Source organism: Carassius gibelio, chromosome B19, assembly GCF_023724105.1.
Source record: "Carassius gibelio isolate Cgi1373 ecotype wild population from Czech Republic chromosome B19, carGib1.2-hapl.c, whole genome shotgun sequence".
In the NCBI taxonomy this organism is placed as follows: Eukaryota; Metazoa; Chordata; class Actinopteri; order Cypriniformes; family Cyprinidae; genus Carassius; species Carassius gibelio.
The window spans coordinates 19,612,347-19,639,623 of NC_068414.1; the positions used below are offsets into that span (position 1 = coordinate 19,612,347).

Sequence of the window (27,277 nt, forward strand, 5' to 3'; positions counted from 1 at the left end):
TTATTATTTATAGTGAAAAACATTTTCAATAATAATAATAAAACATACTCTCAGTTTGATCAGCAATAAGTAATTTTCCTTCTATCTGAGCCATTCAAGATTGATATAATGACAGTGTTAAGCTTTATAATATCTAGTTCAGTGCTGTTGTCTGCCACAATAATGTCATATGCTTGACTGCTTTAATTTTGGGGTCCATGATTAATTTAACAATTTATTTATTTATTTTTTATAATGTTTTTTTTTTAATGGAATATCAAGTGAACTGTAGTCTTTTTTCTGTCTTTTTTGTTTTTTATATCAATTGTGTGTGTTCATGTTGTGATAATCACCTCATTTTTACTCGAGCAACATATCAGCACATGGTTCTCAGTGTGAAAGTGAGTTTGGCAATGATGAAACAAGATTATTTTCACCAGTCAGAGTAGGAAAATTAGTGGTTTGTTCTGTTTCGATGAACTATTGAACCTAAACAAACCATATCATATTCTGAAGCCTCTCCGCGCACATCTGCACAATTGATCATAGCTTTTAGCTTTCGCCGTGACCTCAACTACCCCCTCACACCGCTATGCATACTTTGATCAGTTTCTATGATGGACACTGCGACAATAAAGGCATTCAGAGAGTTGCAAAACATCGCCCACACACTCTCTAGAACACCCTGATCCATGAGGCATCACATCATTACCAGCAGACTGTTCTTATTTAGCTGCTGCGCTAAAGAATTTAGCAAGACAGATGAACCTGGTTCTGTCAGAACAGACATAAAGAAAGATAAGAAGAGGGAGGGAGAGGAGGAGACGAACTCCTGTCAAAGAAAAGACATGTATAGACAATTAATTTTTCTCTGTGTTGGCAACTTAATACCATTATATACCCACAGGATTTTTATAGCTACTAACTTTCCATTAAGCGTAAACCATTTCTGAATTATAGCATGTAAAAGTGTTAAAGGAAACAGTTTAAGTGAATGAGATTGACTCTGTTTGATTTTATCTTGCGTCTGGCAAAAGCAAATGAAAGAAGGAGGAAGATTTAAGCTCTCAGATCTTCCTGAGACTATTCATACCAGTTTCTGGCACGCAGTCTAAAGGCCAGGCTGTATTAGTCAGTGGGAACCAGTAATGGAAGGATGACTTTAATAGTACACAGAAATCTACATTGTAAACTATGAGAATAATGGCCAGGGGTTAAATTGGGTCAGAGCGATCTAGAATGCTATTCCACCAGGCAAGACTCAAACAACTTGCAGACTCTTTGTCGATCAATTCATATGTAGTGCAGATGTGGTTTGATGCAATTCTTTCAGCTTTATTTAGCAAGCTTCATTATATTAAATATTAACCTTCCTATAATGAGTGGCAGTCCCAATCTGAGAAAAATATAACTTTTACAGAAAAAAGGAAAGAACTTCCCATTTAAGGTGATAAATTGTAAGCGCAATAATGTAAAATCTGTTTTTGCAAATAAAAACTAAGATTTACCTCATAATTTACAGTAATAACCAGTAGAAGGGAATTCCCAGAATTTCCTAGATGGCGCATCACATGTGATTTATACTTGAAATAAACATTTTTGTTTCTTCTCTTTTTAGTATCTGTAATTTACATTATGGTTGTCTTTTGCTTACATTTAGTTCATGTTTATTGAATTATTATAGTTTCATACAGGTATATGTAAACCTGATTGTGTTTTTATTTTGTGTGCTTCATCTGTTTAATGGATGATCTCTGACTGATCACGTGACTCTGTTTTATTTACTCATGCATTTTTGTGGTGGTTATCAACACATTTTTAAGGAAATTCTTTTAGATCCACTGTATTTTTACCAAATTATTTAATGCATGATCACCATCAGATTATAGCCTCCAAACTTCAAAAATCCCAGTTTAACCCCCACTAACATCACACATCCCCGTATCCAGCTTCTTTTCCCATGTAGCTGTGCAGGTGTGGACCCATAAGCCATTACTCTGAGGGAGAGATGGCAGGGGGTTAATGAAAAGAGAATGTTATCTGTTTGGGTATTTCGTGGTGGTTGCTGTGGGCATTTTTGCAGCTTCCATTCGAAAATGTTGAGAAAGGGAAGGGGGAGTATGTAAGAGACGGAGAGAGAGAGGAAGAATGAAGGAGGGGGTTGAGTGATTATGTGTCAAAAGAAGGGATTTTAGATTCAGTCTTTAAAAAGCTCTGGCACTGAGTTCAGAAGTTCCCAGACTCAAAACTTCCAAACCTGGACAGTCACAACGAGTGAGTGAGTGAGGACGGTGCAAACCCAGAGCGGGGAACTGAGAAAGAGGGTAAATAAACAGAGAGGATGTTTCTAGTTCTGAGCTGTGCTGAGCGCAAAGTAAGCAAGGAATAGGAAACAATCTCCCCCTCCAGGCTGTCATCTGGACAGTGCTGCTTTTAAATCTACTGCATTTTTTGGCAAACTGCACTACAAGTATGCTGTTGTAGAATAAGATCTCCCTGGAACAACTCATCAAGCAAAGAAAAAGGAAAAAAGAAAGAAGCAAGTAGAACTTGAACTCCGAACTTCATAAAAGTGCAAATCCGAGCGAAGCGCTCTCATCCGACCTGCTTCTAGAGGAGTGCCCACGCGATTCCATCCTTCCCTGGATTATAAGTTTCCTACCGTCAGCATTTTTCTGGGATGGGCTGGCTGCTGTGTCTGTGTTACCTGGCAGCAGCAGTGGCTGTGGCTATTGGCTCGGAAAGACGACAGCACCAGGTGCAGCATGGCCCCTGCCGCTACACTTTTATCCTTCCAGAGGTGGAGCAGTGCCGGCCTGCAGGGGACTTCCAGGTGACTAACTCCCTCCAGCGGGACTCGCCCTCGGCCCCGGAGTCGCCCAACGCTGAACCCACCTGGCAGGAAAGGAAACTGGAGACCCTAGAAAGTGCCACAGAGAACAATACACAGTGGCTGCAGAAGGTATTGTGAATTAGCTTCATAAATCTAAACCTCATTCTGTCTGTTTCACTCTCAAACCTTCATTTGCTTCAGTGGTTCTCAAATTGTGTTGCATATTCATCCTGGTCGTATACAGCTAGAAAAAAAATAGCTAAATACTTAACTGATAGATTAGGGTTTACCAAATGGAGGTTTGTGAAAGGAATGCTGGTGTTCATGGGATGTTGAAAAATTATTAATGAAATCAAAAATAAAATGTTATAAATGCAACATCATTTTTCACCATGGTGCTGCAACCCTGTTTTAAAAAGTAAAAAAAAAAAAAAAAAAAAAAAAAAAAAAAACATAACTTACAAAAAAATAACAACAATAAATAAATAAATATTTTATCTGTTTACTTGCATGCCATGTGTTCATTAACTGACATCAGAGAACCGTGAATATGCAAATGTGTCATTAAATGATTGAAATACTACTTTTAAATGTCAGGGGGATTTAAAGGAAATATTTTACATCTAAGGGTTTCGGCTTGGTTTGGGAACCTTTGTGCTAAATGATAACTAACAAGATAAGTTACCAAGAGGCTTATCAACTTTTAAAGCAATTAGAAATCATTTTTGTTGACGTCAAAGGCTGCGATCGTCAAAGGATGCAATCAAACGTTATGGTATTATGCTGCAAAATTTGGTATGTGTAAGCAGATCACATGGTTTGTGTTCCAAAACTGCTTTATTTTAGTGACCTGGGAAACTGAAGTGCAGAATTTGACATATTTCAATTAAAACAAGAACAAAATTCTTCTTGGTAGAAGGTTGAAAGGTTGTGTGATGTCCTCGAACACCATGAACAAAGTTGTGAAAGGAAATACAACCCTGACTAACATGGTTTGTGTTGACCACAATGTATTCGTCTAGTGAATTATAGGCAGCCAAGCGTGAAATTGTTGAAATTTAGACATTTAGAAACCAAACTGTAAATATTTGAGCTGTTTAGACTACGTCATGGATAATTTGTGAGTTCTTGGAAATATAAATTTTTAGTGTTTGAATGTAAGGGGATTTCGTTTACTTTCGTACAATAAATAATTTTGATGCTTTTTTGGGCCGCCAATTGATGTCTAATGTGAATTCTGGATTCTGAAGCCAAACCACTTGTGAACAAGTTCATGTGCATTATTTATCCTTGTGCACTATAGATGTGTACCAATCTGCATTAAACATTATCCTCACATGGTTGTTGAATTTGGAAGGAAAGAGAAAGAGAGAGGTAAATCTTGAACATGTTTAAGCAAGATTTCCTGAATGTGTAGATCTTTTTAAGCTGGCGGACAGTTTGTCAGTATCAGTTTTAAAACACGGATTTGGCCTCCATTAAGAGCCAGATCCATTTCTCTCTAGCATATTTTTAGAGCATAAAACAGCAGCATTGATTCTGCAGTGTAATAAGAATAGTCTATATATATTTCCACCTAATCTAAACCCTTAAAAATAACTTTTGCTTATGTAATCGAATGAAATCAGGTTGATACTACAATTACAATTACAATTGCAGGTCATTTTATCCCATGCTTGAATAAAAATATTCCTGTCATATCATATAATATATTGACTTTGATAAGTCTATTTAACTTCTCTGCATTTTTTTTTTTTTTTAGGTTTCCTGATAAACATTGTTACAGTGTGGTTCTGGCTAACATAATTCAAGCTTATCTCAGAAAACATTCTGTTTGACAGGGATATTGCTGTTTATAAAGATACCAACAGTTAAAACCTGCAGATTATTGTTCGGAAATTTGAGATAATGTTGTTTTTGCAGTGAAGGTCTTTTAAAGTCTGATAAGATTAAGGCACAGTCTTTTCATACAGTATTTCAAATCAATTGTGCGTTTGTAGTCAGTTTATCTCTGTGCCCTTTGCACTAGATTTCAAAGAGAAGGTCATTACTTGTCACATCACCACTTGCAGATTCTGCTATTTAGGTCCTCTAAAACACTCAGTACTTCTAATATATGCCTGTTCTGTGCTAAGCAAACAACAACATGGTTTATATGTTACATGTCCCAGCTTTGGCCTACTCTGTTTGTCACCCAGCCTATGGGCCATTTGGAAAGTCTGTCTCGTTATTCAGCCCTCCTATCGGTTTGCTCCATAAATATGGAGACGAAGTGGGCTTAGTATAATACGTGCATAACAGAAATGTTCCTGCATGCCAAAGGATTACAAAAAGGGTCAAAAACACACATGAGTTGGCTCACTTTTCATTTTACAGGCCATGCATCTGGCATAAGGTGCATTTAACTGACAGTAGAAGGTATAGGGGGAAAAAAGTGAAGTGGCTACTATATCTTAGAAACAGCGGTCTAGACAGACCCTCTTGACATGCCTATATGCACGCTTTCACCAGCGGGCCAAATGTTGTATAAATTATTATTTTACTCCCTCTCCGGTCATTGAGTGCAGCGTGCGGTAGGAGCAGCAGCTTCCTGAGCACTGGCGAGTGTTGACCTCTGGCCCGCTGCTGAGTGGATTGAACTGGGTTTTCAACACCACAGATGATCTGCTTTGCATATGTATTACTAGACTTTCTGGCCAGAGGCCACACATGAGACGGTGTATCCGTTTCACACACACACACACACACACACGCACGCATGCACGCACAGACGCACGCACACACACACACACTATGCTCCCACATGATTATCTGGCCCCTAGGGTCTTCAAGACCCATACCCCCCAAAGAAAACATGAGCTATTCCTGGATGTTCTTCAATGAATTTCCAATGAGGGGACAAGCGTGCCGAAATACGTGTCGAAGTTTCTGCTTTCTGTTCAATCACATTCATCCTGTGGGTGGTCAATATGAGGTGTTTATGCTGTTATAAATTAAATGTATGAGAAATTTTGATCAAAAACAAGTCATCCTTTCCAAATTTTAGGTCTTTTTGCTATTCATATTAGACTTATATGACAGATGTAGTCTGGTTCTTTAAGCCAACATGCTAAAAGAATGAGGTTACATTTTTGCCAGTGTTAGAGAAGCTATTTTTAAACTTTAGCTTTCAAAGGTAATTAAAAATGGTAAAACTACAGTCAATGCATGTTTTAGGAAAATTTAATGAGAAAAAGTACTTCATTTAAGTTCTTTAAGAGGGCATTTAAGATCTGAATTAGGATCACAGTTGAAATAAATCTGCAAGATATATAACTGAATAGAAAACAATGATGAACACCAGCATTTACTGCTTCAGAAAGGTAGAAACTTAAATTAAAAAAGGGTTGGGTCTTTCTGAAAAAGGTATAAAAATATAAATAATGCATTGTATATCTTATAGATCCATTTTGAATGTTGATGTGTGTGTGTGTGTATTCCACGCACAATCAGATGACACACATTTCATGAATGGTTTGAGTATAAAAAGTGATTCATACATGGGTGTAAAACTAAACAAACCTATTATGAACAGCAATTAACACAAATCCTCTTGCACGGAAATGTTTTTTCAATCACTATTCAGAAAAGAGAGAACAGCAAACAAGAAAAAACACAACAAGCTCATTGTGTCATAGCACTGGCACAACAAACCAAAGAGCCTTTATATATTTTTTGTTTTTGAGGTGAATAAATCACCATTCTTCCAGGCAAGAACACGTCTTGATGTGAAATTTACACAGGCAGTTGCAGTTTCTTGGCTTCCCAACATCCGTTCTTAACACTGTGTTCTAATCCAAAATAATCTTCTACGACAGATCTGCTGCTTGCTTATGCAGCCTTTGTCTCTCAGTTTAAAGCAGCCAAGATGCACTGACATGTCCTGCTAAAAAAAGATAGGAAAAACAAAATGAGTGAGAGACAGACAGACGAGACAGAGAACCATAGGAAAAAGTGAATTAAAGGAATAGTTCAACCCAAAATCTGTTCCAATGAAGAAATAAACTCATCTACATCTTGGATGGCCTGAGGGTGAGTGGTGAGTTTTTCTTTTTAGGGGGACATTAGTTTTAAGGAATTACTTCAAACCCAAAATTAAAGGTTTTTATTTTCCAAACATGAATGCAATTTTTTTCTATAATATGGTAATTCCATGGCTTTAAAGCTTCTTAAAAGCATTATAAAAGTAGTCCTACTAATTTGTATACTAAATATGGCATCATTAGTGCAGGTTAGATGTCAGTAACAGCAAACATCATTGATTCACGTTTCAAAACCAAATGTCATAATGTCAAATCTACTTTTGTAGTTTGTTTCTGGATCTTGACAGTGGGTGATAATGTACTGTATGTAAAATATATATGTGAATGTTCTCTACCAAATCTTTTTGTGCGTACCATGGGGAGAAAAAGAACATACAGTTTTTAAACATCAGGGGGGTGAGTATAATGTAAAAAAAGTTCAGTCTTGCACAATAAAATAATTCTTGCTCAATTGTCCTTGAGAAGACGCATTTATTGTTTTCAGTAAAGCTCTACAGACAGCCTAGAGTGTTCATGTTTGGCCCCATTCAATAATAAATCTAATTTTCCAGGAAATGGGAAAATACAAATGGACTTGGCCACTTTTTAATTCAGTTGCAATTTTATGACTCGTTATTTAACTCAATTAAAACCCTTTGAATGTTCATTACTGAAAGTGGCGGAACAGCAATATTAAAGATGGTTTAATCAATGCTTCTTTAGTTTGCTGAGAAGCTCACCTACTTAAAGACTGGCAAAAAATCCTTAAAGAAAAACGTTGAAATTATATGGTATGGTGAAGATATGACAGGATTTCTCTTCTCTTCTGTTATTTTATGAAAGGGCCACATCAATCTGACATCTGTTTATAACTCTCAGATGCTTGGTGCCTCGATTTTATAGTTTGCATAAATGGTCAAGATCTTTAATTATTTATTTTTGCCTTCCCTCATATAACATCCAATGAGGAATTAAACTGAGTGAACAAAACATTAAGGGTCAAGATCTTGAATTATTTATTTTTGCCTTCCCTCATATAACATCCAATGAGGAATTAAACTGAGTGAACAAAACATTGTTTACTCAAGGGCACTCACACCAGTGTTACAGTAGTGGTACAGTAGTTGTGACTAAAAGATGCAATGTATAGTGAATATGGAGCAAACAGTGTCATGGCCTCTCTGTAAGATGCTGTTTAGTTGTGGACAGTGGCACTGAAGATGGATGAGGGTGTATTTGTATTGCCTCATTAGAATTGTACAGTGTGCCCTGATGTCCATTTGTCCGAAGGGAGTCAAGCATTGTCAGTAAGATTAATTGTAGAGTACTTGTTTTAGCGTTGATATCCGACCATGCATTTCATATTGATTGTTTTGTGCTGTTTTGGCCTGGTGCCAGTAACCACAGACAGATTTGTATTTTGGTTTTGTTTGTTTTGTGTGTTACCCCTCTTGGCATCTATTGATGTTGATCAGTATATATATGGAAAAGTTCATTTATTTCAGTAATTCAACTCAAATTGTGAAACTTGTGTATTAAATAAATTCAGTGCACACAGTCTCTTGTTTTTCATCTTCCCCTTGACAAAACCCCATAGATTCACCATGGAGTTTAGGTCTGGTGAGTTTGCTGGCCAGTCAAGCACATCAGCACCATAGTCATTTAACCAACTTCTGGTGCATCTGGCAATGTGGGCTGGTGCCACATCCTGCTGGAAAACGAAATCAGCATCTTCAAAAGTTGGTCAGCAGAATGAAACATGATGTGCTCCAAAATGTCTTGGTAAACGGGTGCAGTGACTTTGGTTTTCAAAAAACACAATGGACCAACACCAGCACGTGACATTGCACCCCAAATCATCACAGACTGTGGAAACTTAACACTGGACTTCAAGCAACTTGGGCTATGAGCTTCTCCACCCTTCCTCCAGACTCTAGGACCTTTGTTTCCAAATGAAATACAAAACTTGCTCTCATCTGAAAAGAGGACTTTGGACCACTTGGTAACAGTACCCCAGCCTCAGTCCATTCCTTGTGAAGTTCACTAAAATAATTTTCCTTCCACTCAACTTTCTGTTAACATGCTTGGATACAGCACTCTGTGAACAGCCAGCTTCTTGGCAATGAATGTTTGTGTTTTACCCTTCTTGTCAATGATTGTCTTCTGGACAAAAGTCAGATCAGCAGTCTTTCCCATGATTGTGTAGCCTAGTGAACCAAACTGAGAGACCATTTTGAAGGCTCAGGAAAACTTTGAAGGTGTATTGAGTTGATTAGCTGATTGGCATGTCACGATGTTCTGATTTGTTGAGATAGTTAATTGATGGGTTTTTGTTAAATGTGAGCCAGAATCATCACAATTAAAAGATCCAAAGACTTAAACTATGTGCAGACTGTGTGCAGTGAATTTATTTAATACAAGAGTTTCACAATTTGAGTTGAATTAATGAAATAAATGAACTTTTCCACAACATTCTAATTTATTGAAATGCACCTGTAAATACATACATACACACACACACACACACACGTGTATATATATATATATACATACACATTAGGGCTGGTAATTTTAATCTAATTAATTACTGTAAATGATGTGCGATTGATTAATCACACATCACATTTTGAAAAATGACTCCCAAAAGATAATTTAAAGTCATTGTTGTGTAAAGAATCAAATCAGCATTACAAAAAGAAGATTCAGCAAGAAATATTTTGTTTGATAAAATGTGTTACATACAGTATAGCCAGTTCTTTTGAAAGATCATGATTTAACAGGAGGGGCATTTTAAAACTGCATTTTGTATTTACTTGCATTATCTTTGTGTAATATTAAAATTAGTTTGATGATCTGAATCTTTTAAGTGTGACAAATATGCAAATATGCAAAAAACAAACAAATGAAAAAAAAACATTAATTGGGCCTTTTCACGGCACTGTATATATATATATATATATATATATATATATATATATATATATATATATATATATATATATATATATATATATATATATATATGTACATAAACAATAGGCTTTTAAGTTAGCGTGCTTTAATACTGCCTATGCAAGCTTACATTCTCTTGTGAAGTTCTCTTGTGGAGATGTTGGTGTACAGTATGTTTGTTGATGTGTCTTGTGCCATATTTACAGCTGGAGAGCTATATACAGGAGAACGTGAGATCAGAGATGGAGCGGAATGTCATTCACACTCAGACAGCCACCATGCTGGAGATCGGAACCAATCTTCTAAGCCAATCAGCAGAAAACACACGCAAACTCACAGATGTGGAGACACAGGTAAGGCTGATCAAATGGGATTGTCTGAACTGTCCAAAATTCTCTATTATAATGAGAAAACTGCCCAATAATTTGCATTGGTGGCTTACAATTGAATTAAATTCTTGGAGCTCAATGGCTAGGAATTGGTAATTTTGAGCAGTAAGTGAGTTCACAAAATTAGGCCTCAGTGCATCACATTTGACACTTAAAGCACTGCTGCCCATTTTGGATAGTGTGTGTGTGTTTGTTTTTTTACTCATCTGAATTCATGGCCAATAGAAGCAAGGTTAAGTGGCCATGCAGAGTAGTGTTGGAAAAGAATCAGAGAGACAGTGAATACAGTCCAACTAAAACAGCAATAGTGTTTATCCTCTCAAAGAGTGATTGTTTCACACTGCTATGTTTTACCTTAATTTTTTTAACCATCAGCAGTACATTAAACTTCATAGTGCAGCCAGAAGAAATATTGAGTGTGTTTGCTGTGTTTGAGCTGCTTGAAAAAAAAACAAACATGTAGCTGTTTGAAGGAACAGGCATGATGGGATAATCACCGCTGATCTATGTGTGACTTTTGGAGTGTTTGGATCACTTGATTATGGCTTCACAAACTTAAAGAAACAATTCATCCAGAATTGAACCAACTCTCACGTCGCTCCAAATCCATAACTTTCTTTTTTCTGTGGTGCACAAAAGGATAGATTTTAAGTCTTTTTATGCAGCTATGAAGAGGATCTGTCCAATTTGTGATCATTCTTTCGAGCTGAATCGTTTCAGTGAATCAAAAGATTTAGTCACAGTGGTTTACAGCTTATTTAAGAGGAAGATTGCGAGTGAATGCATAAATGTTTCAGTGTTCCTAACACAAAACTATCATATAATATAATGCATGAGTTTAAAATACTTTTTGTTAAATACAATTTTTAAGGTGCATTTGCATCCTCTTTGAAGCTTGAATGCTTCAGTCCGCATATATTGTAATTGAATGGAAAAGTGTGACCAGCACAGTCTATGGATTATTCCTTCTTGTGTTCTTTGGAAGAAAGAAAGCAATTCGGATTTGGAACAACATAAAAGTAATGACAGAATTTACATTTTTGGGTGAACTATTACTTTAACCCTGATGAAAGCTTATTAACACACTGTATTTGTTTCCAGAATTGCTACTTCAAACATTGTTCTCAGATAAAGCTGGCAAACTTAATGTTGCAAGGAAACATCTGGTACTACCTTCAACATTTAACTACAGCGTTTTCTTGGGGAAAAAAATGAAATCCTGTACATTTGCATTCAAGCAGAGATGAAAAACCATAGTTGGACAAGAAAAGCGCCATCATTCTCCCATGTCTTTGAATATTTTAAAGGTAATCTCTCTTTCTGCTTGTCTGTCATGTGGGCCTGTTTGCAGGTGCTGAACCAAACCAGTCGTCTGGAGATCCAGCTGCTGGAATACTCTCTGAGCACCAACCGACTGGAGAAGCAGCTCATAGAGCAAACCCAGGAGGTCTCCCGCCTCAATGACAAAAACAGGTGAGTGATCTGTAAATGTGCAGCGTCTCAGTCACACATTCCTGTACATGAACTCTGTCTCTAAAATTGTTACAATGTGTATTTTTGACACAGGAAGGCAAACAGCACAAAAAGATGCAAAAAAAACAGTGATATTAAACCGTACCTCAGAAGTTGTTCATACATACAAGTTTGTTCAAAAAGATGAATATGTGTCTGTCCATGAACTACACATCACACAATAATAGTATTAATTAGAGCATGTCTCCTCTTTTCAGCTTTCTTTTTATGTAGTTTTTTTTAATTTATTTTTTTATACAAAATAAAATCCACTGGACCTCATGTCCTCCTGTACTTAACTCTAGTATTAAACATTGATTCCACGCACATTCATGGACCTGATCAAATATAGTAAACAGAAACTAAAACATGCTTGCTTGATGTGCAAGAATAAAATGAAATTTGTTCTTGTGCATCAAGCAAGTGCATTTGAGCATCTGTTTACAATATCTGATATTCTTTATGTATGCACTACTTTGATCAATGTATATATACAATTAAAAGATGGTATCTTAGTAGAATGGACTTTCAGTGGAGGGACAGGAATCTCTTTGGTTTCTTTTAAAATATCTTCATCTGTGTTTTGAAGATGAATAAAAGTGAGTAAAGATTAAAGAGCACTGTCACCATTTACATATCCTCATGTAATTCCAAACCTGTGTGTATTTCTTTCTTGTGTGTAGCACAAAAGAAGAATGTTGGTAAGCAAGAAGTTTCAGTTCCCATTGACTTCCATTGTATTTTTTGTCAATACAGTGAAAGTCAATGGGAAACAAAATGTTTGGTTACCAACATTCCTCAAAATATCTCATTTTTTTGTGCTACAGAAGAGAGACAATTATACAGGTTATGAAACAATATGAGGATGAGTAAACGATGAGAGAATTTAAATTTTTGGCTGAACCAATCCCTTTAATATCAGCTGCAAACAAGACCAAAATCATCTCATCTTCTTGTTTATTCCAGGTGTTTATTATCCTATATACTGAAAATGAGTTAGAAAACAAGCATCACCTGTTTCACATCTCTTTTATGACTTTATAATTACATTCAAATAAACAATGATGCTGCAGAGAACCAAGTACCTTTGACACAAAAAACAGCACTCTGTTACAATAAATTGGCTGTCAAGAGCCAGTAATAAAGGAAACACATTTTCATCTTTCCCTGGTGGTCTTAGTATGGCTCAGTAATTATGCATCTTTCTGCTAACCAAAATTAAAATATGCAAGGTTTTTTGTGGAAACTTTCTGTCTGGATATGGGACAGTAAGATAATCTATTCAGGAGTGAAATATTGTTGGATATTAGTTTGAGACAAGCTGCTTTACAATAAAGCTGCAGCTTAACAACAGCAATGCTTCATGTCCACAAATAAACTTAAAAGATAGATAACTTAAAAACAATTTTGTGTATTTTCAGACAACATGACAAGGTATACTCAAGTGCAGAGCTCCTTGAAGGGATGCATGCTGGAAGAACAGAAAGAGCAAGCAAACAGAGATTTAGGGAATGTTTCTTTCGACTAGCTGAAAGTCGCTTATTCAATCTGTGTGGGTGGATCGTTTCAATAACAAAACTGCTGCAAAGTCATTAGTCGGACTCATAAAGATCAGGCCTGTGGGATTTATTGTCTTTATTTGGAGCATGGTACGGTGCCAGCTCACACAGCCTGTCAGAGTGTTGATTTTGATTTTGATAGAGAAGCCCAGGCAACAACACCATCTGTGAATGGCAGCGAGTCCAGGTGTTTACAGGTCTACTAGCCTCTTGAGCTCACAGAGGTGTGTTATGTGGAATCTGAGAGGCTTGTTCAAGGGTGTCGTCTGTGCTGAGAGCAGCATGAACCAACAAACAGCTATTCACACACAGAGTGAAGTATTTAAAATTAGGATTTGATATGACACTTAATATAGTAAGACAGAACAATTGTGTCTAAAGGTGCGATTTATGTGCTTCCCGTCAACATACTGTAGCCTGCTTGAGCAATCCAAATGGTAAAACATAATAATTCCTTTATATATAAATTTGCTAATAAAAAGTCTTTCAACATTTACTGATAATCAAGAATATCACTCAGGGAACATATTAAAAATTAGCCATAGTAATTTAATTTAACTCCGCTCAAATGAAAGAAATGAACAAAGTGATTTTTTTTTTGTCGTTCCAAACATGTGAAAAAATGTAAGCCTGGATGCACTGTAAGTCGATTTGGATAAAAGCGTCTGCTAAATGCATACATTTATTTAAAATGTATGCATTAAAATGTATGCATTAAAATGTATGCATTAAAATGTATGCAAACAGTGAAAAATCTCAGTGCTGTTGGACTGTTATATCAGAAAATATATAAATAATTTTCTAAAATTGTTGTGCTTGTAATATGCAAATAGCAAGACCATATATGAACCAGCCTGTTTCTTCTCAGCTATCTGGAACAGCGTTTTGCTGCCATGGAGGCCAAGCACAGCAGGGAGCTACAGGCCATCCAGCAGGAGAAACAGCAGCTGTTGGAGCTTCTGGACAGACAGAATCACCTGGTCAGCCTGCTGGAGGGAGAACTGGCCAGCTCCACTCTTAACAGCACACTGCTCCAACAACAGCAGGCCACACTCACTGACACAGTGCAGCAGCTACTGGCTATGGTCACTCACTGTAATGGTTAGTGCCAAATTCACATTATCAAAGGCTAAGCTGCATACGACCAGCTCAGTGGGAATAAAAGAGTGTCTCTAAACTGGACAATTGCTTAAATTCCCAGAAGTGGTCTGTCTAACAATTTTCCAAGAAGATTGCAGTGTAAATCAAAATTGATTCAATCAATCAAAATAGGACTGGGGTATACTTGTATTTATTTTTCTCAAACCTAATAATACCTTGTGTGTTTCCAGATATTTCCACTCCAGTTGAAAAGGAGATGTTAAAGTTCAGAGACTGTGCTGAGATATTAAAATCTGGAGTTACAGAAAGTGGGATATACAGCATTCATCTTCCTAACTCCACCCAGAAAACTAAGGTTTGTTTTTTTTCACTTTTATGGAATTCCATGTAACATTTTTGTGTAGGGACCAATTTTCACTAATAACTAGTTGCTTATAAGCATGCCTATTCTTAACATATTGGCTGTGTATTAGTACTTATGCACACATTCATAATTACCATATTCTAAATTCCTAATCCTACCAAATACCTAAATTTAGCAACTATCTTAGTAACTATTAATAAGCAGCAAATTAGGAGTTTACTGCGGCAAAAGTCGTTGTTAATGGTTTGTTAATAGCGATAATTGGATCTTAAAATAAAGTGTGACAGAATTCTATATAAATATAATAAATAAATAAAAAATACATATTGCATTCAAAACAAAACCAGTTTGTAAAGTATGAATCTTGGCATGTATCTTGATTACTGAAGAAACTGAGCTCTCCTGACATTTGTTTTTGAGTACTAAATTATAACCTGGAAGGACAACATTTTTTAATGTACTGCAATTTTAGTACGTCTTTGAAAAAAGGCTAAGATGAAAATGTCATGTGGAAAAGAAAACCAAATCAAGAAGTCAGAAACATTTCCTTCAGGCCAATTCTCAGTCCATCTAACTCAGAATATGCACCCATATTTATTTCAAAATCTTGCCCCACTGAACCACAAGAAAACTCCTAAAGGTTTGTGTTTTGCCTTTGACTTCCAGAGTCATATCTAATTACTGGCAGGCTCTTGAGGTGATGAACATTTTAAAAATGTGGCCCAAATTGTTTTGTTATTCATTGTTTTCCTGTGCACTCGTTCGTCTTTCCTTCCATTTCCTGTGGGCATAGGAGCCAGGTGTTTGGCAAAGATTCGGGATCTTCCTGCCAACACAGGGTTTAATACATAAAGTGAGAGCGAGCTGGTATTTGTAGTATCACCAACATTTCATTCTGTGCTACCCCTCAGAGAAACACACTGGGTGGCTCTCTTCATTTAGAGTTCAAATTGCTCTTTTTTATATTTTGAAGGATATTGATCAGTGCTGATTGAAATTGATTGATAAATGGTTCCTTTGGAAAGTCTTGATCAGTCATGCTCATTTATTAAAAAAACTTCTGTGAAAGTTTCAATTTTTTATTTTTTTTTGCTGCCAGAGACAAGCTAAGAAAAGACTCCCTTACATCTGTTATGCAAATAGAAGGATAAGTTGTGCCGAATAAGAATGAAATCAATTCATACTCCCCAAAAGCAAACTCTCTACAGATGTCATTAATGCAAGAGCTTTGTCTTTAAACCCTGATTAGCCGTTTAAAGTTTCACGATGGACAGTCTCATGTGTTGCTAAATGAGCTGGTCCTGCCAAGGGATGGAAATGTGCACTATCCCACTTTTTGTTTTTGCCAAGTAGATCTTATTGCTTTTAGCCTTCTTACGCTTAATTCTTCTCAAAAACAGCTGGGAAAATTGGAGAAAAATCATTCAGAGGATATTTACTTGGAATGTTTTCACTTGACACCCACAGGCTAGAACTATTTAATATTTCAGAATAAAATCCTTTACGGGATTGGTTTTAATTAGTTTTGATGGATCCGGATGATGGAATTCAATGAATTGGCCTTTCATTATTTTATTTTGCCACTCATAGCTCATACTAATTTGCTGTTTTTGCCACAAAACAGTAAATTATTCAGTTGTTTTGTGTTCAATACCAAATCAATGGTAAGTAAAAGATTCAGTGGAATCACAATGAAGAAATTAGTGTAAGTTTGAGTGTTTAAACTGCACCGAGACAAGTGTGCTCATGTCCCAAAAATGTCCGCAGGAGACTTTGTTTGTACTGTATGGTTAAAATTGGTACACTTCATCATTGGCAAGTTTACAGCAAAGTGGTTAACCAAAGTTAAAAGCTAAATACAAATCCAGCAGAGTACTCATATAGCCTAAAGACCTACCATCTCACTGTGGACGGGAACAGAATGTCCTGCCTCGGAGGTCCAAATGTTGTGGTCTGTGAAGCAGTCTCATCCCCATGCACATTTAAAAGGATTGTGGGCCTTAGTTTTTGTTGATTTCATGATGACTCTTAAAGTTCATATTCTACAATTTCAGTTATCAGTTTATTTAGTAAGTGTAACCCACAGATATAAGAAAGGTCCTTATTCAAAACATCATGAGTTGAGATTAGTGCTTTGTGGCATATCCTGGGAAATTACAGTAGTTCGAGTGGTCAAATGTCAAAAAAGGCACTTATTTTCTGAATAGTGTGAGAATATTTACCAAATTTAGAATATAACATCAATGTAATGATGAAATCATGGACAATTAATTTGCACCTGTAAAGAGTCTCACAGCATTTTTTTTCTCAAATAGTTTTGTCACAAATATTATCTGAAAAGAAATTGAATGTTTAATTTAGTTTCCTAGGTAGCTCATACAAGTGTTATCGCTCAGTCTCTGCCGGTGTAAAATGTATACAAAGCATATTGGCAAGATATATTTATATTGCATGTATGTGTTTTTTCTTAATGGTTGTTTCTAACCAGGTATACTGTGACATGAAAACTAAAGGGGGAGGCTGGACTGTCTTTCAGCATCGCCATGATGGATCCGTCAATTTTAACCTTGGCTGGAATGATTACAAACTGGTAGGAAGCATTTCGCACATATAATCCATTTAACTGTATACGTATGCTATAGCTTTAGGAGCAAGTGTTGTAACTTTCCACAGTTTGGCTTAAAATTCAATCTTCGATCTCTGATTGTTTATTTTATCACAGACATCTACATTAAGCAGGTCTACATTTATCTAATATCTTGAGAAAGATTGGAATAAAGAAAACCCATCTGGTAAATTCCACAATATCAGTCATGTTTTGAAAAAATGCACATATTGTCATGCATCATAACTGACAAGGTGAACATTGTACCAAGTACCAAGCTGAATTAATTAGATTTTGTGCCACCATTCAAGATTGCTTAACTTTTTTTTTTTTTTTTTGATTTTGCTTTGGACGATGAAGTATGATCACTCCTTTAATGAAGACATACTTTATCATTTACATGTGGGTCCGTCTATCCTTCATTGAGATTTCTGATTTATATCCACTTCAGCTACCATTAATCTGAGGCGCCTAACATTTAAAACACATATTTAACCTGCACTGATGGAGAAAGTCTAACTCATGCGTGATGTGTCTTATGTGTATAGGCATAGAATACTGATGTGTTGGTGACCCCATTGACCTTTCTTCAAGAAAGGGATTTCTGATTGGCTCTCTCTGCATTCCCATGTCTCCCTATGTTGTTACACCTGCATCCCCTCCCTATCTGGGAGGATAAGTATATATTAATTCGGTCACAGGGTCATTTGAAAAGGAAAGATAAGAAAAGACATTAGAATTTAAGTAGGATGTCATCATTCACGCACTACGTCCATTTTTTAAAACAAGTTATAGAATAAAAGGAGAGCACACAATGCTATAATGCTTGCTTAAAATCAGTGTTTTCTACCTGTGAAATTAACAATTCCCTGGAGAGCTGATATGTTTGGAAACTATAGAGTTTTAAATGCAAAAACAGTGGTAATACATCTCACCTGGGTCACTTCAACAGACAAATTGCTATAGCTGCTCTGGGAGTGCGTCAGAACCGCATAAGTTTTGCTTTCTCTTTTCCCTGTTGTTTTCCAAGAAAAATGTTTTTACAAGTGAATGATAAATATTTGGTCCCAGATGGAGCGTGGGAGTGGGGAGCCCCTGTAGATTGTTGATAACGTGTGCATTGAAGCATTTGAATGCCCAACTGCACTACCACATCTCACAGTGTTCAAATGTGCCGTCTCATTTGCTGGGCAAAACAGATGGAAATGCAGCATTTTCCTGTGGTTATGGGAGGTCCTGTGAAATGTTTACTAGTATGTGACAAGGAACTCCAGGATTGTTCTTCTGACGCGTCTTTCTGCTATCAGTGTAAATAATTATGCAATACTTATAAAATAATCATTGTAGACATAGTTATTCATAATTGTCTGTTTTACAGAATACAAAAATACTGGTAATTTACACCTCATGCTCTTAGTTTTAGTTTAAAATAACACATCACATCCTGTGTGGTAGTCACATACAGTCTAGCCGCAAAAATGTGAATATTTCATCCCACTCAAAGCTTATAGCTGGAGCTGAAATATTTGGCATTTACAAATAATATGAATTACATACCTCCTGTACAATGTAGATGATAATTTTCATAGTAAAAAAAATAATCAATAGATATGTGAGTACATTTTATAGGAAAATCTAATTTAATTCTTTGTACTTAAACATTTTGTCAGCAGTTTGAGTGAAAATAGGTTCTAAGTTAACTGTACACCACTCTTCACGGGAAAGGAATGACTTCAGGTTGTTTGTCGGAGATTGTTAAAATGAGATGTATGTCAAGCAGATAAAGCAATATTTTTTATTTTACTTCACATTCTGTATGACGTAGGGATTTGGAGATCCATCGGGAGAACACTGGTTAGGAAATGATGCCATCTACCTGCTTACAACATCAAAAGACTACACTCTCCGGGTCCACCTCAAAGACGCAGAGGGACAGGAGGCTTATTCTCAATACGACCATTTCTACATTGATGGAGAGGATAAGAAATACAGGTACCAAAATGTTCCTTGTTCTCTTGATTCTAGATGTTGTGATGCATACAAATGGGCATAACTTTGCTTATAAAAGAGATGCACATGGAAAGTTTGCAATTAGCTCATGACAATTTATATAATTTAGTTATGTGCAAATAATATAATGTTTTATTTTTACTTTGATAAATAGTCTCAGTGATGTATTGAGCTGGTCTAGGCTTGTTTTTTCTATTACCAAAAAACTACTTAATCTTTTAAACCAGCTTCAATAGCACATTGAGTGGCTGTTTTTACACAGTTATTTGAGGGTGCAATATTTTTTTCCAACCAACTTGAGCTCGGATATGATTGGTATATTGGCAGTGTTTTTGCCTTAACTATGAGGGGTTCCCTAATATAACCTTTCACTTGAGTAAACCAAAATCAGCAACAGAAAAACATTTGGTTGCATTTTGTTCTGTGATTTAACTGGAACGGATAACAAGCAGTGGAAAGTGAAAGGGAGGTTGCAGAGCAGTGTGTGGTAGAGGACATTCCAGGCAAAAGCTTTCCTCCACTGATGGCAACTGCAACAATCACTCAACACAACATTAAAAATGATTACTTCCAGCACAAGACTCATTATAATACCCTCTCACAAATTGAAAACTCCTACTCAGCATTTGAAGATGCTTCCTAGTATTAGCATCCCTGATCTATTTCATCAAGTGCTGGGGATAAAATCACCCATGACGAACACATCCTACCAGTCTCCATCATAAAGAACCCCTATATGGATACAAGTGACTTAGGAAAAACAAATTAGCAGAAGATAAAATCTCTAGTATTTTGGGTTTTTCATCAGAGCCGTGTTTTATTCTATGTATTAGTCAAAGCCAGACTGAACTGAGCTGGTGGGAGTAATGCTGTATATATTTTTATGCATTGTGTGTCATTTAAGTAGAATATGTTCAGTATCTAATTGTTCTTGTTTAGAATCTGTTTAAGACTTGATTTGCATTCAGATTTGCAAAGTGAATCATATTTTCAGCATATTATTGACACATTAAATGTTTTCTCTTTGTCATTTTTCCTGGGATAAGAGACACTTGTGGGATTATGTCCACAAGTAAAAATGATGAGCTAAATTTACGGTAAACCAGTATTGCTCCCAGCATCATTATTGCTTCTGGTCTGCTGATCCCAGGAGCAGATCTGCCTACAAAAGAGGAACAGGGCAAACAATTTCCAGCATGAGGCTTTGCCAGAAAACTGCCGAGTTAAACAAATCTCACACCTCTCTTAAGGGATGCAATTAAACATGCAGCATTGCTTGTGGGCATACTTATACAGTGAATGAACCAGAACCAGAAATATTAAATTTAACTCAAAATAAATGATTTGGAATACAGCTATAGAATGATAGAGTGTTGTAGCAGTGGTATCAGTAGGAAACGCTGAATTGTGTTTGTGTGTGTGTGTAAACAGGTAAAGAAATTGCTGAACAAACACTTGCCAAATCCCACCATGTTTGTTTTCTAGTTTACCTCATATGGTAAGTGTGCATTTTATTAGCGTGCTGAGAATCCTGGCATGGTCTCGAGGGTGTTGAGCCGGTTTGGGATTAACCAGCCAAGCAACCTATGGTGCAAATATGTTTTGATGCCAAAACAATCTCCTGCAGTTCCTAGCTGTGTGGTCCTTATTCTGACACAGTGTGTTCACAATTCTTCCTGATGAGACAAAATCAACAATGGATTGTGGATAATGGAGGGCGAATATCTTTGGAATACACATTAATGAGTCTTAGAGCGAAAAATAAGAAAGAGGAAAAGATAAATCACTTAGGAATATCTTATATAGGTCCAATTACTGGGGTTAACAGTGGATGTAATAGATGTAGATGCTTTCATCTGATTATTTAAAAATATAATAAAAAAAAAACTAAAACATTATACGTGATCCTTTGTGTATAGTATTTAAGTTAACTAATCTAAAACAGGGTATGTGTTGGGGCTGATTAATACAACAAGTGGCAAAAAAGAGAAGGTGGTAGTAGCAAAGTTTTCTGGCACAGCTGTAGACATAGATTACCATACACATTATAGAGGTAGATTTAAGACTAAGACTACATGATAGGAATGTTTATGCAAATATTTATTGTAAAAGTATTGATTTTCAAGGGGTTACATCCCCAAGGGACCTTGAAGGTGCTATTGGGGTCTGGGAAAACTTTTTCAACAACAACAATAATAAATCAGAAATGATTACAGTTTCATTCTACACTTGTCATTGGTTGCAGATCAATCAAATTATTTTATTTTAATTAGACAAAAAAACACACTGTCAATTTAAAAATCCAGATCATATTTCAAACATAAAGTTAATTTTTTTTTACCCCATAATATTTATAAATATGCATGAAAATAGTGCTCAAGATTTGGGGTGGTATTATTATTATTATTATTATTAAAGAAGCATATTTATTTATTTGAATATTATTATTATTATAATTTTTTTTAAATCAGATTTATTCCTGTGATGGCAAAGCTGAATTTTCAGCAGCCATTACTTCAGCTTTCAGTGTCAAATGATCTTTCAGAAATCTTTCTAAAACACTGACTTGCTGCCCAAGAAACATTTATTATTATGATCGATCTATTGTTTGATGAATTGAAAGTTCAAAAGATTAACATTATGAATATCTTTACTTTCATTTACATTTAACGGATCCGTGCTTAATAAAAGTATTTAAAGTATATCATAAAATAAAATCATACTAACCCCAAACCTTTTAAGGGTAGCATATATATTTGCCTTTATATTTATATACGGGGGTCCCTCACAAGGGGGACACCATATTTGGGAGGCTGCAGTATCAAAAAACATTAAAAACCATGTTTTGTGTATTATTTATTCTGTATCCATCCACGTGTTTCTTTTTCTCTTTAGTCTCCATGCAAGTGGTTTCAGTGGTACAGCTGGACGCACCAGTAGTCTTACCCACTCAGGAACTCTGTTCAGCACTAAGGATCAGGACAATGACCAGTGCAGCTGCAAGTGTGCTCAGATGGCCACAGGAGGTATCACATTTACATTCTTTCTAACAGTGTATGTAATTATTAAATTGCATATACAGAATTTTTGTTTTCCAACATCAACCAAGTCAATGGGATTTCAATGGCAACTGAGAAAGTAGTGATAGTGTGTGTTAATTAAAACAGCAGTTCACATTTACTTGACTTAAATAATGATGTTGATCGAAACAAAATATGGCACTGTATCAAAAGGGGTATAAACTAATTTTTTTTTCATATCGATATGATTAGTCAGGTAATGTAGGTTTGCTGTTGGTTCAATACAGTAGGCAGTGCCTTATACTTTAATAGCAGCATTTTTCCAAAGCCTGCATTCCACCCTGATAGAACCACAAAACAATCCTCACTTTACTGTGCTGCACAAACTCTGAAGTTTGGGTTGATGTGATCAGGGACCTTGTTAAAAACAAACTTTGGACACTCTTTACTAAAGTTAGGAAGAGCCACAGATCAGAGTTGCTGGAACCAAGCTCTGTCCTTACCTCAAACAGGTAAAAGTAACTCACAAAATATCCACGAATCCATCCCTTGTGTGCTGCTTACAATAAATCAAAACATATTTGATCAAATGTGAAGCTTGTCTGCTATTTTATCTCAATGCCAAGTCAGTGTGATGCACCTCTGCAGAGTCTTGTGGCAGATTACCTCTGACAGAGCCTGCATTTACAAAGCCAATATTCAGTGTTGTTATTATTAAAGGAATAGTTCACCCAAAATTTTAAATTTGCTGAAAATGTGATTACCCTCAGGCAATCCAAGATGTACAGTAGATCAGTTTTTCTTTAGGAGAGGTTCTGCATTACATCACTTGCTTGCTAATGGATTCTCTGCAGTGAATGAGTGCCGTCAGAATGAGACTCTAAACAAATGATAAAAAAAAAAAAAATCATCACAATAATGGAGACTGGAGAAATGTGGATTACTTTGATGTTTTTATCAGCAATTTGAACTGCCATTCTGATGGCACCAATTCACTCAGAGGACCCTTTGGTGAGAAAGTGATGTTAAATTTCATTACATTTTCAGCAAATTTTCTTCAGCAAACTATTACTTTTAATTGAAATAAAAGCTTATGTTATAATAATAGATAATAATATGTGAAACTACAAATATTAATAAAAGTGAAAAAATAAATTAAGCTTTGAAACACACACACAGACACATATAATATGCCCATAACAAAATTCACTCAAACTAAAGCTTTTATTTTATTTCGTAAGATGAAGGAAAATCTGATTGATATGACCTCTTAAATATTAATGAAGGACATTTAAACCAATCCAAAAATAATTAAAATTACCTGTCTTTTGTCCCTGTAGGGTGGTGGTTTGAAGCTTGTGGTCCTTCCAATCTCAATGGGATATACTATTCTGGAAGCTCCAATGTGATACGGTATAACAGTATAAAGTGGTACTACTGGAAAGGGCCGAGCTGGATGGCGACCATGACCACTATGATGATACGGCCTGTGGACTTCTAAAAGCAGGAAGAGACTCTCACAAATGGGTCATTTGACTTTACTGACAGCCAAATCATCCAAACAAGCTGGTGACATCAATGAAAATTATGGCCAACTTGAGCACTGGACAGCTTATGCCCATGCCATTTTAGCCATTCAATCTGTCTCCGTTCTGTTTGTTTAGTCTGGCGAAACAGACACAAATTGCACCATAAATGTTTTATCTCCCTGTATAGCAAACTCTTCCAATGAAAAATGCAATGAACTGAAATGGCTGATCAGTGCTCACATTTGTAGTTGGTGTTTGAGCCCAATGTCTGTCTGGTAAAACACTAACCTATCTTCCTCCTCTATCCAGTGGAACGACGGCTCTCCTGAGATTTCTTCTCCCATTCTAGTGCTTTTAAAGGGTTTAAGAGAGAATACCTTTATAAAAGCGCTCAAGACTCTGAAACAGGTGTATGTTTTATAAGCATACCTTTCATTATAAATATATATTTGTCATAAAACAACAGACATTAATCCAGACTTTCCTACAGAATTCTGTTCCAACCTTCCATACAATAAAGGCCTTTGGGAATATTCCTTCATTACAAACTTATATTTTTCATGATATGTAAATGTGTAATTTGTTAAATGTATGTTTAGCAAAAAGATTGTTTAATCAAACAGAAAAAAAAAAAAATGTGATACTGACGTGACTCAAATGATAACTTGTGAGTATGTGAGAAGTATTGATTCAGTAATTCATTTCAACTGAATGAAGTGAAGGATTCATCATCTGATTCAAACCGGTAAGTCATCAAACTATTCTTCAAACTACTGTACTCATTCATTTGGGAATCAGATTTGGATTTATTTATGGGTTCATTTAACTAAAAATAATCAGTTTATAAGAGTTCTTTATTCGTGAATCAGGCTACACTGGTTGTGGTGTTTTTTGATTGTCATTCTGGTCATGGATTTTGATTTCCAAACAAGAACCGATTCTCAACAGCCATTCATTTGGCAATCACACTATACTGTTCACACTATGTTTTTAAATCATTCAAAAGAACCAGTTTATAAGAATCATTCATTGGGAATCAAACTAGATTAAAAGCATTGTTGTTTCAGATTCACAGACACACACATACGCTGTATGTTTTTTTTTTCATACTGTACATCCCGTGACAACAGTTCAACAGATAGACATTTCTTGGCATTATTTTACAGTATGCTTCTCTATATTGGATTTGTTACAGACTGCAAACGCGCTTATTTTGCTGTGGCGCTGGAGATTCAGCAGTAGCGAGAGCTCTGCTGGAACGTGGTGCAGGAAAAAGCCTCAAATCCACTATGAGGTAATTACTGTGGTGTTGTCTACGCTTGCACTCTGCCATTTTCATAATTGCAAAAGCAGCAGCTTTGGTTTAAAGCGGCTGTGGAAGACTGACCATCCATGCAGCGTGTTAAAAGAGTCTATATTAGCCACGCTTTTATGCCAATCGCTTGATGAATCATTCAGTAAAGGCTGTTCCTATAAAACACTTCTCAGAGGCTGGCTCTCTTGGCCTGCTGACCTGTGTTCACACTCAGCACTTAGCCATGCTACTACTCTCATGATTTAATGCTCTGGTCTACAACCCCAGAGAAGCCTTACCTGCCGTGCTCTTTCGCATGAGATTCTGCATTGATTTGCCAGCCATTTGCCAGAAATATACTGCAAGGCTTGTATGGAAGAAGACTTTCCCCATGTGCAATAACAGCTAGCACAACTTTATTATGGGTCCAGCAGCAGCAGCTGTGATAGATTACTGCTGGTGAAATGAGGGTTAAGCTTGGGGGGGTTCCATCATATTTGAGTTTAAAGAGAGATCTGGACAGCTTGCTCCTCTCGGTTTAGAGCAGGTATGATCCTGGGCTTGGAGCATGTATTATTTGTTGACGCCTTCATAATACTGACTTGGTTCAGTGTGCAAATGAGATGCCCTACACTGACAAGGGGTTCCGCACCAGTAGAGCCTTTGAGCGCCTCCAAGAATTTATCATCTCCTTGAGCAAGAGAACAGAGAAGAAAGCAAGCTCAGTAGGGAGGGAGTGCATGGTTTCCACACATAAATCTCTGTCCAGCCTCAGTTCCACATGGTAGACCGGATGTGAAGACAGGTGAAGTCAGGGATGTGTCATAATGAATCTAGGGGACGGTGTGATACTGATGGCTCAGCAGAGCAGAGACTACTGACCTCGAATGAAAACGGTTTTTGTATTCTCTCTCAGTTTGTTTGTTTACATGTAGCATGTTTAATCATGTTTGCAGACAAAATGTTTCTTGTTGCCAGTAGGGGGCACTGGAGACACAGAAACAGCCAACCATGTTTCTAAAACCAAATAGAAGCTGTTTATTTGGATTACAGAACTGATAGGGAGTTTGTCTCCTCTTTGCTCTGCCTTTTCTCTCTTATTATTCTGTTTTTGTTGCAACTTCTTATGCATGTTAGTCATAACTATTATGAGGTGACTCTTTTGTGCCTTTGTCTCAAACGGATGGTCGAATGGAGGGCTGGAAAAAAAGGGGCGTTTGATGGTGGAATCGTGTGATACTTGCTCATAAAGCATCAGGAATCTGTTAATGATATGTGCACTAACAAGTGAAAGTCAAAAAAGGTTGGAAGACCATCAGAATGGGCTCGTTAATGCTGCTGAAACACAGAGAACATATTGTTGCAAATGCTTCTGCGAACCTAGTCATCTGTCAGTGTCAGCTGGGTAATGATCTAACCTATTAGCACTTCAAAGTCTAGGGTCTTTCCTTCTCTGTCTCTGTGGTGGGGGTGTCTTCTTATGCTGCATATGCTGCATATGCAGCATTATTACAGTTGTTTTTCATCTCTTAGACTCTTAGATTCTGATGTTAATTTGTTAAGCTATTCAGTGCAACACCTAACGAACTGAAAGTTATATTTTGGTAATTAATCCACTCCATTTGTTCAACCTTGATTCCATTTCATTTTACTTGAATTCATTATTTCCAACAGCATATTTACATATGAAAGAGAAACGACTTGCACTCTGCTGTTGTCATTCCAAAAGGAGGGGTCCTTCTCAAGAGGATGCAAGTGGAGCAATAATGCCTACACCTAGTGTTCGAATTATGAGGAGGGCTAGGAGGGGGAAAAGAAACCAACAATACAGTCTGTTCATAATGCGCTCTGCTATATTGACAAGATGATCTGGTGTTGCGTGTGAAATAGCAATCTAGATGTGTTTATGTGGAGCAGACATCATCAGGGATCTGTTTACAGATGAATTACACTACTGTTCAAAAGATTGGGGTTAATAAGCTTAATGCTTAAAAAAGAAAAAAATATATATTTTGCTCACAAAGGCATACAAATACAGCAATATTGTGGCATATTATGACAATTTAAGA

The 27,277-nt window shown here is 36.4% G+C and overlaps 1 protein-coding gene across 1 annotated transcript; it reads left to right on the forward strand.

Moving 5' to 3' along the window:
- The first annotated feature begins 2,203 nt into the window (after nucleotides 1-2,203).
- On the forward strand, nucleotides 2,204-24,470 carry LOC127978955 (angiopoietin-2-like). The gene is made up of 9 exons (XM_052583979.1): nucleotides 2,204-2,941; nucleotides 10,032-10,178; nucleotides 11,566-11,687; nucleotides 14,154-14,386; nucleotides 14,617-14,741; nucleotides 17,239-17,340; nucleotides 19,181-19,347; nucleotides 22,261-22,391; nucleotides 23,726-24,470. The coding sequence occupies exons 1-9, from the start codon at nucleotides 2,660-2,662 to the stop codon at nucleotides 23,884-23,886; spliced, it is 1,470 nt and encodes a 489-aa protein (XP_052439939.1). The 5' UTR covers nucleotides 2,204-2,659; the 3' UTR covers nucleotides 23,887-24,470.
- The last annotated feature ends 2,807 nt before the right edge of the window (nucleotides 24,471-27,277 follow it).

Excerpts from the sequence above, each read along its gene's own strand:
- LOC127978955 (XM_052583979.1), top strand. The coding sequence starts at position 2,660 with ATGGGCTGGCTGCTGTGTCTGTGTTACCTGGCAGCAGCAGTGGCTGTG. Across the intron at positions 2,942-10,031 it reads ATACACAGTGGCTGCAGAAG|CTGGAGAGCTATATACAGGA; the intron begins GTATTGTGAATT and ends CCATATTTACAG. Across the intron at positions 22,392-23,725 it reads TGCTCAGATGGCCACAGGAG|GGTGGTGGTTTGAAGCTTGT; the intron begins GTATCACATTTA and ends TTGTCCCTGTAG.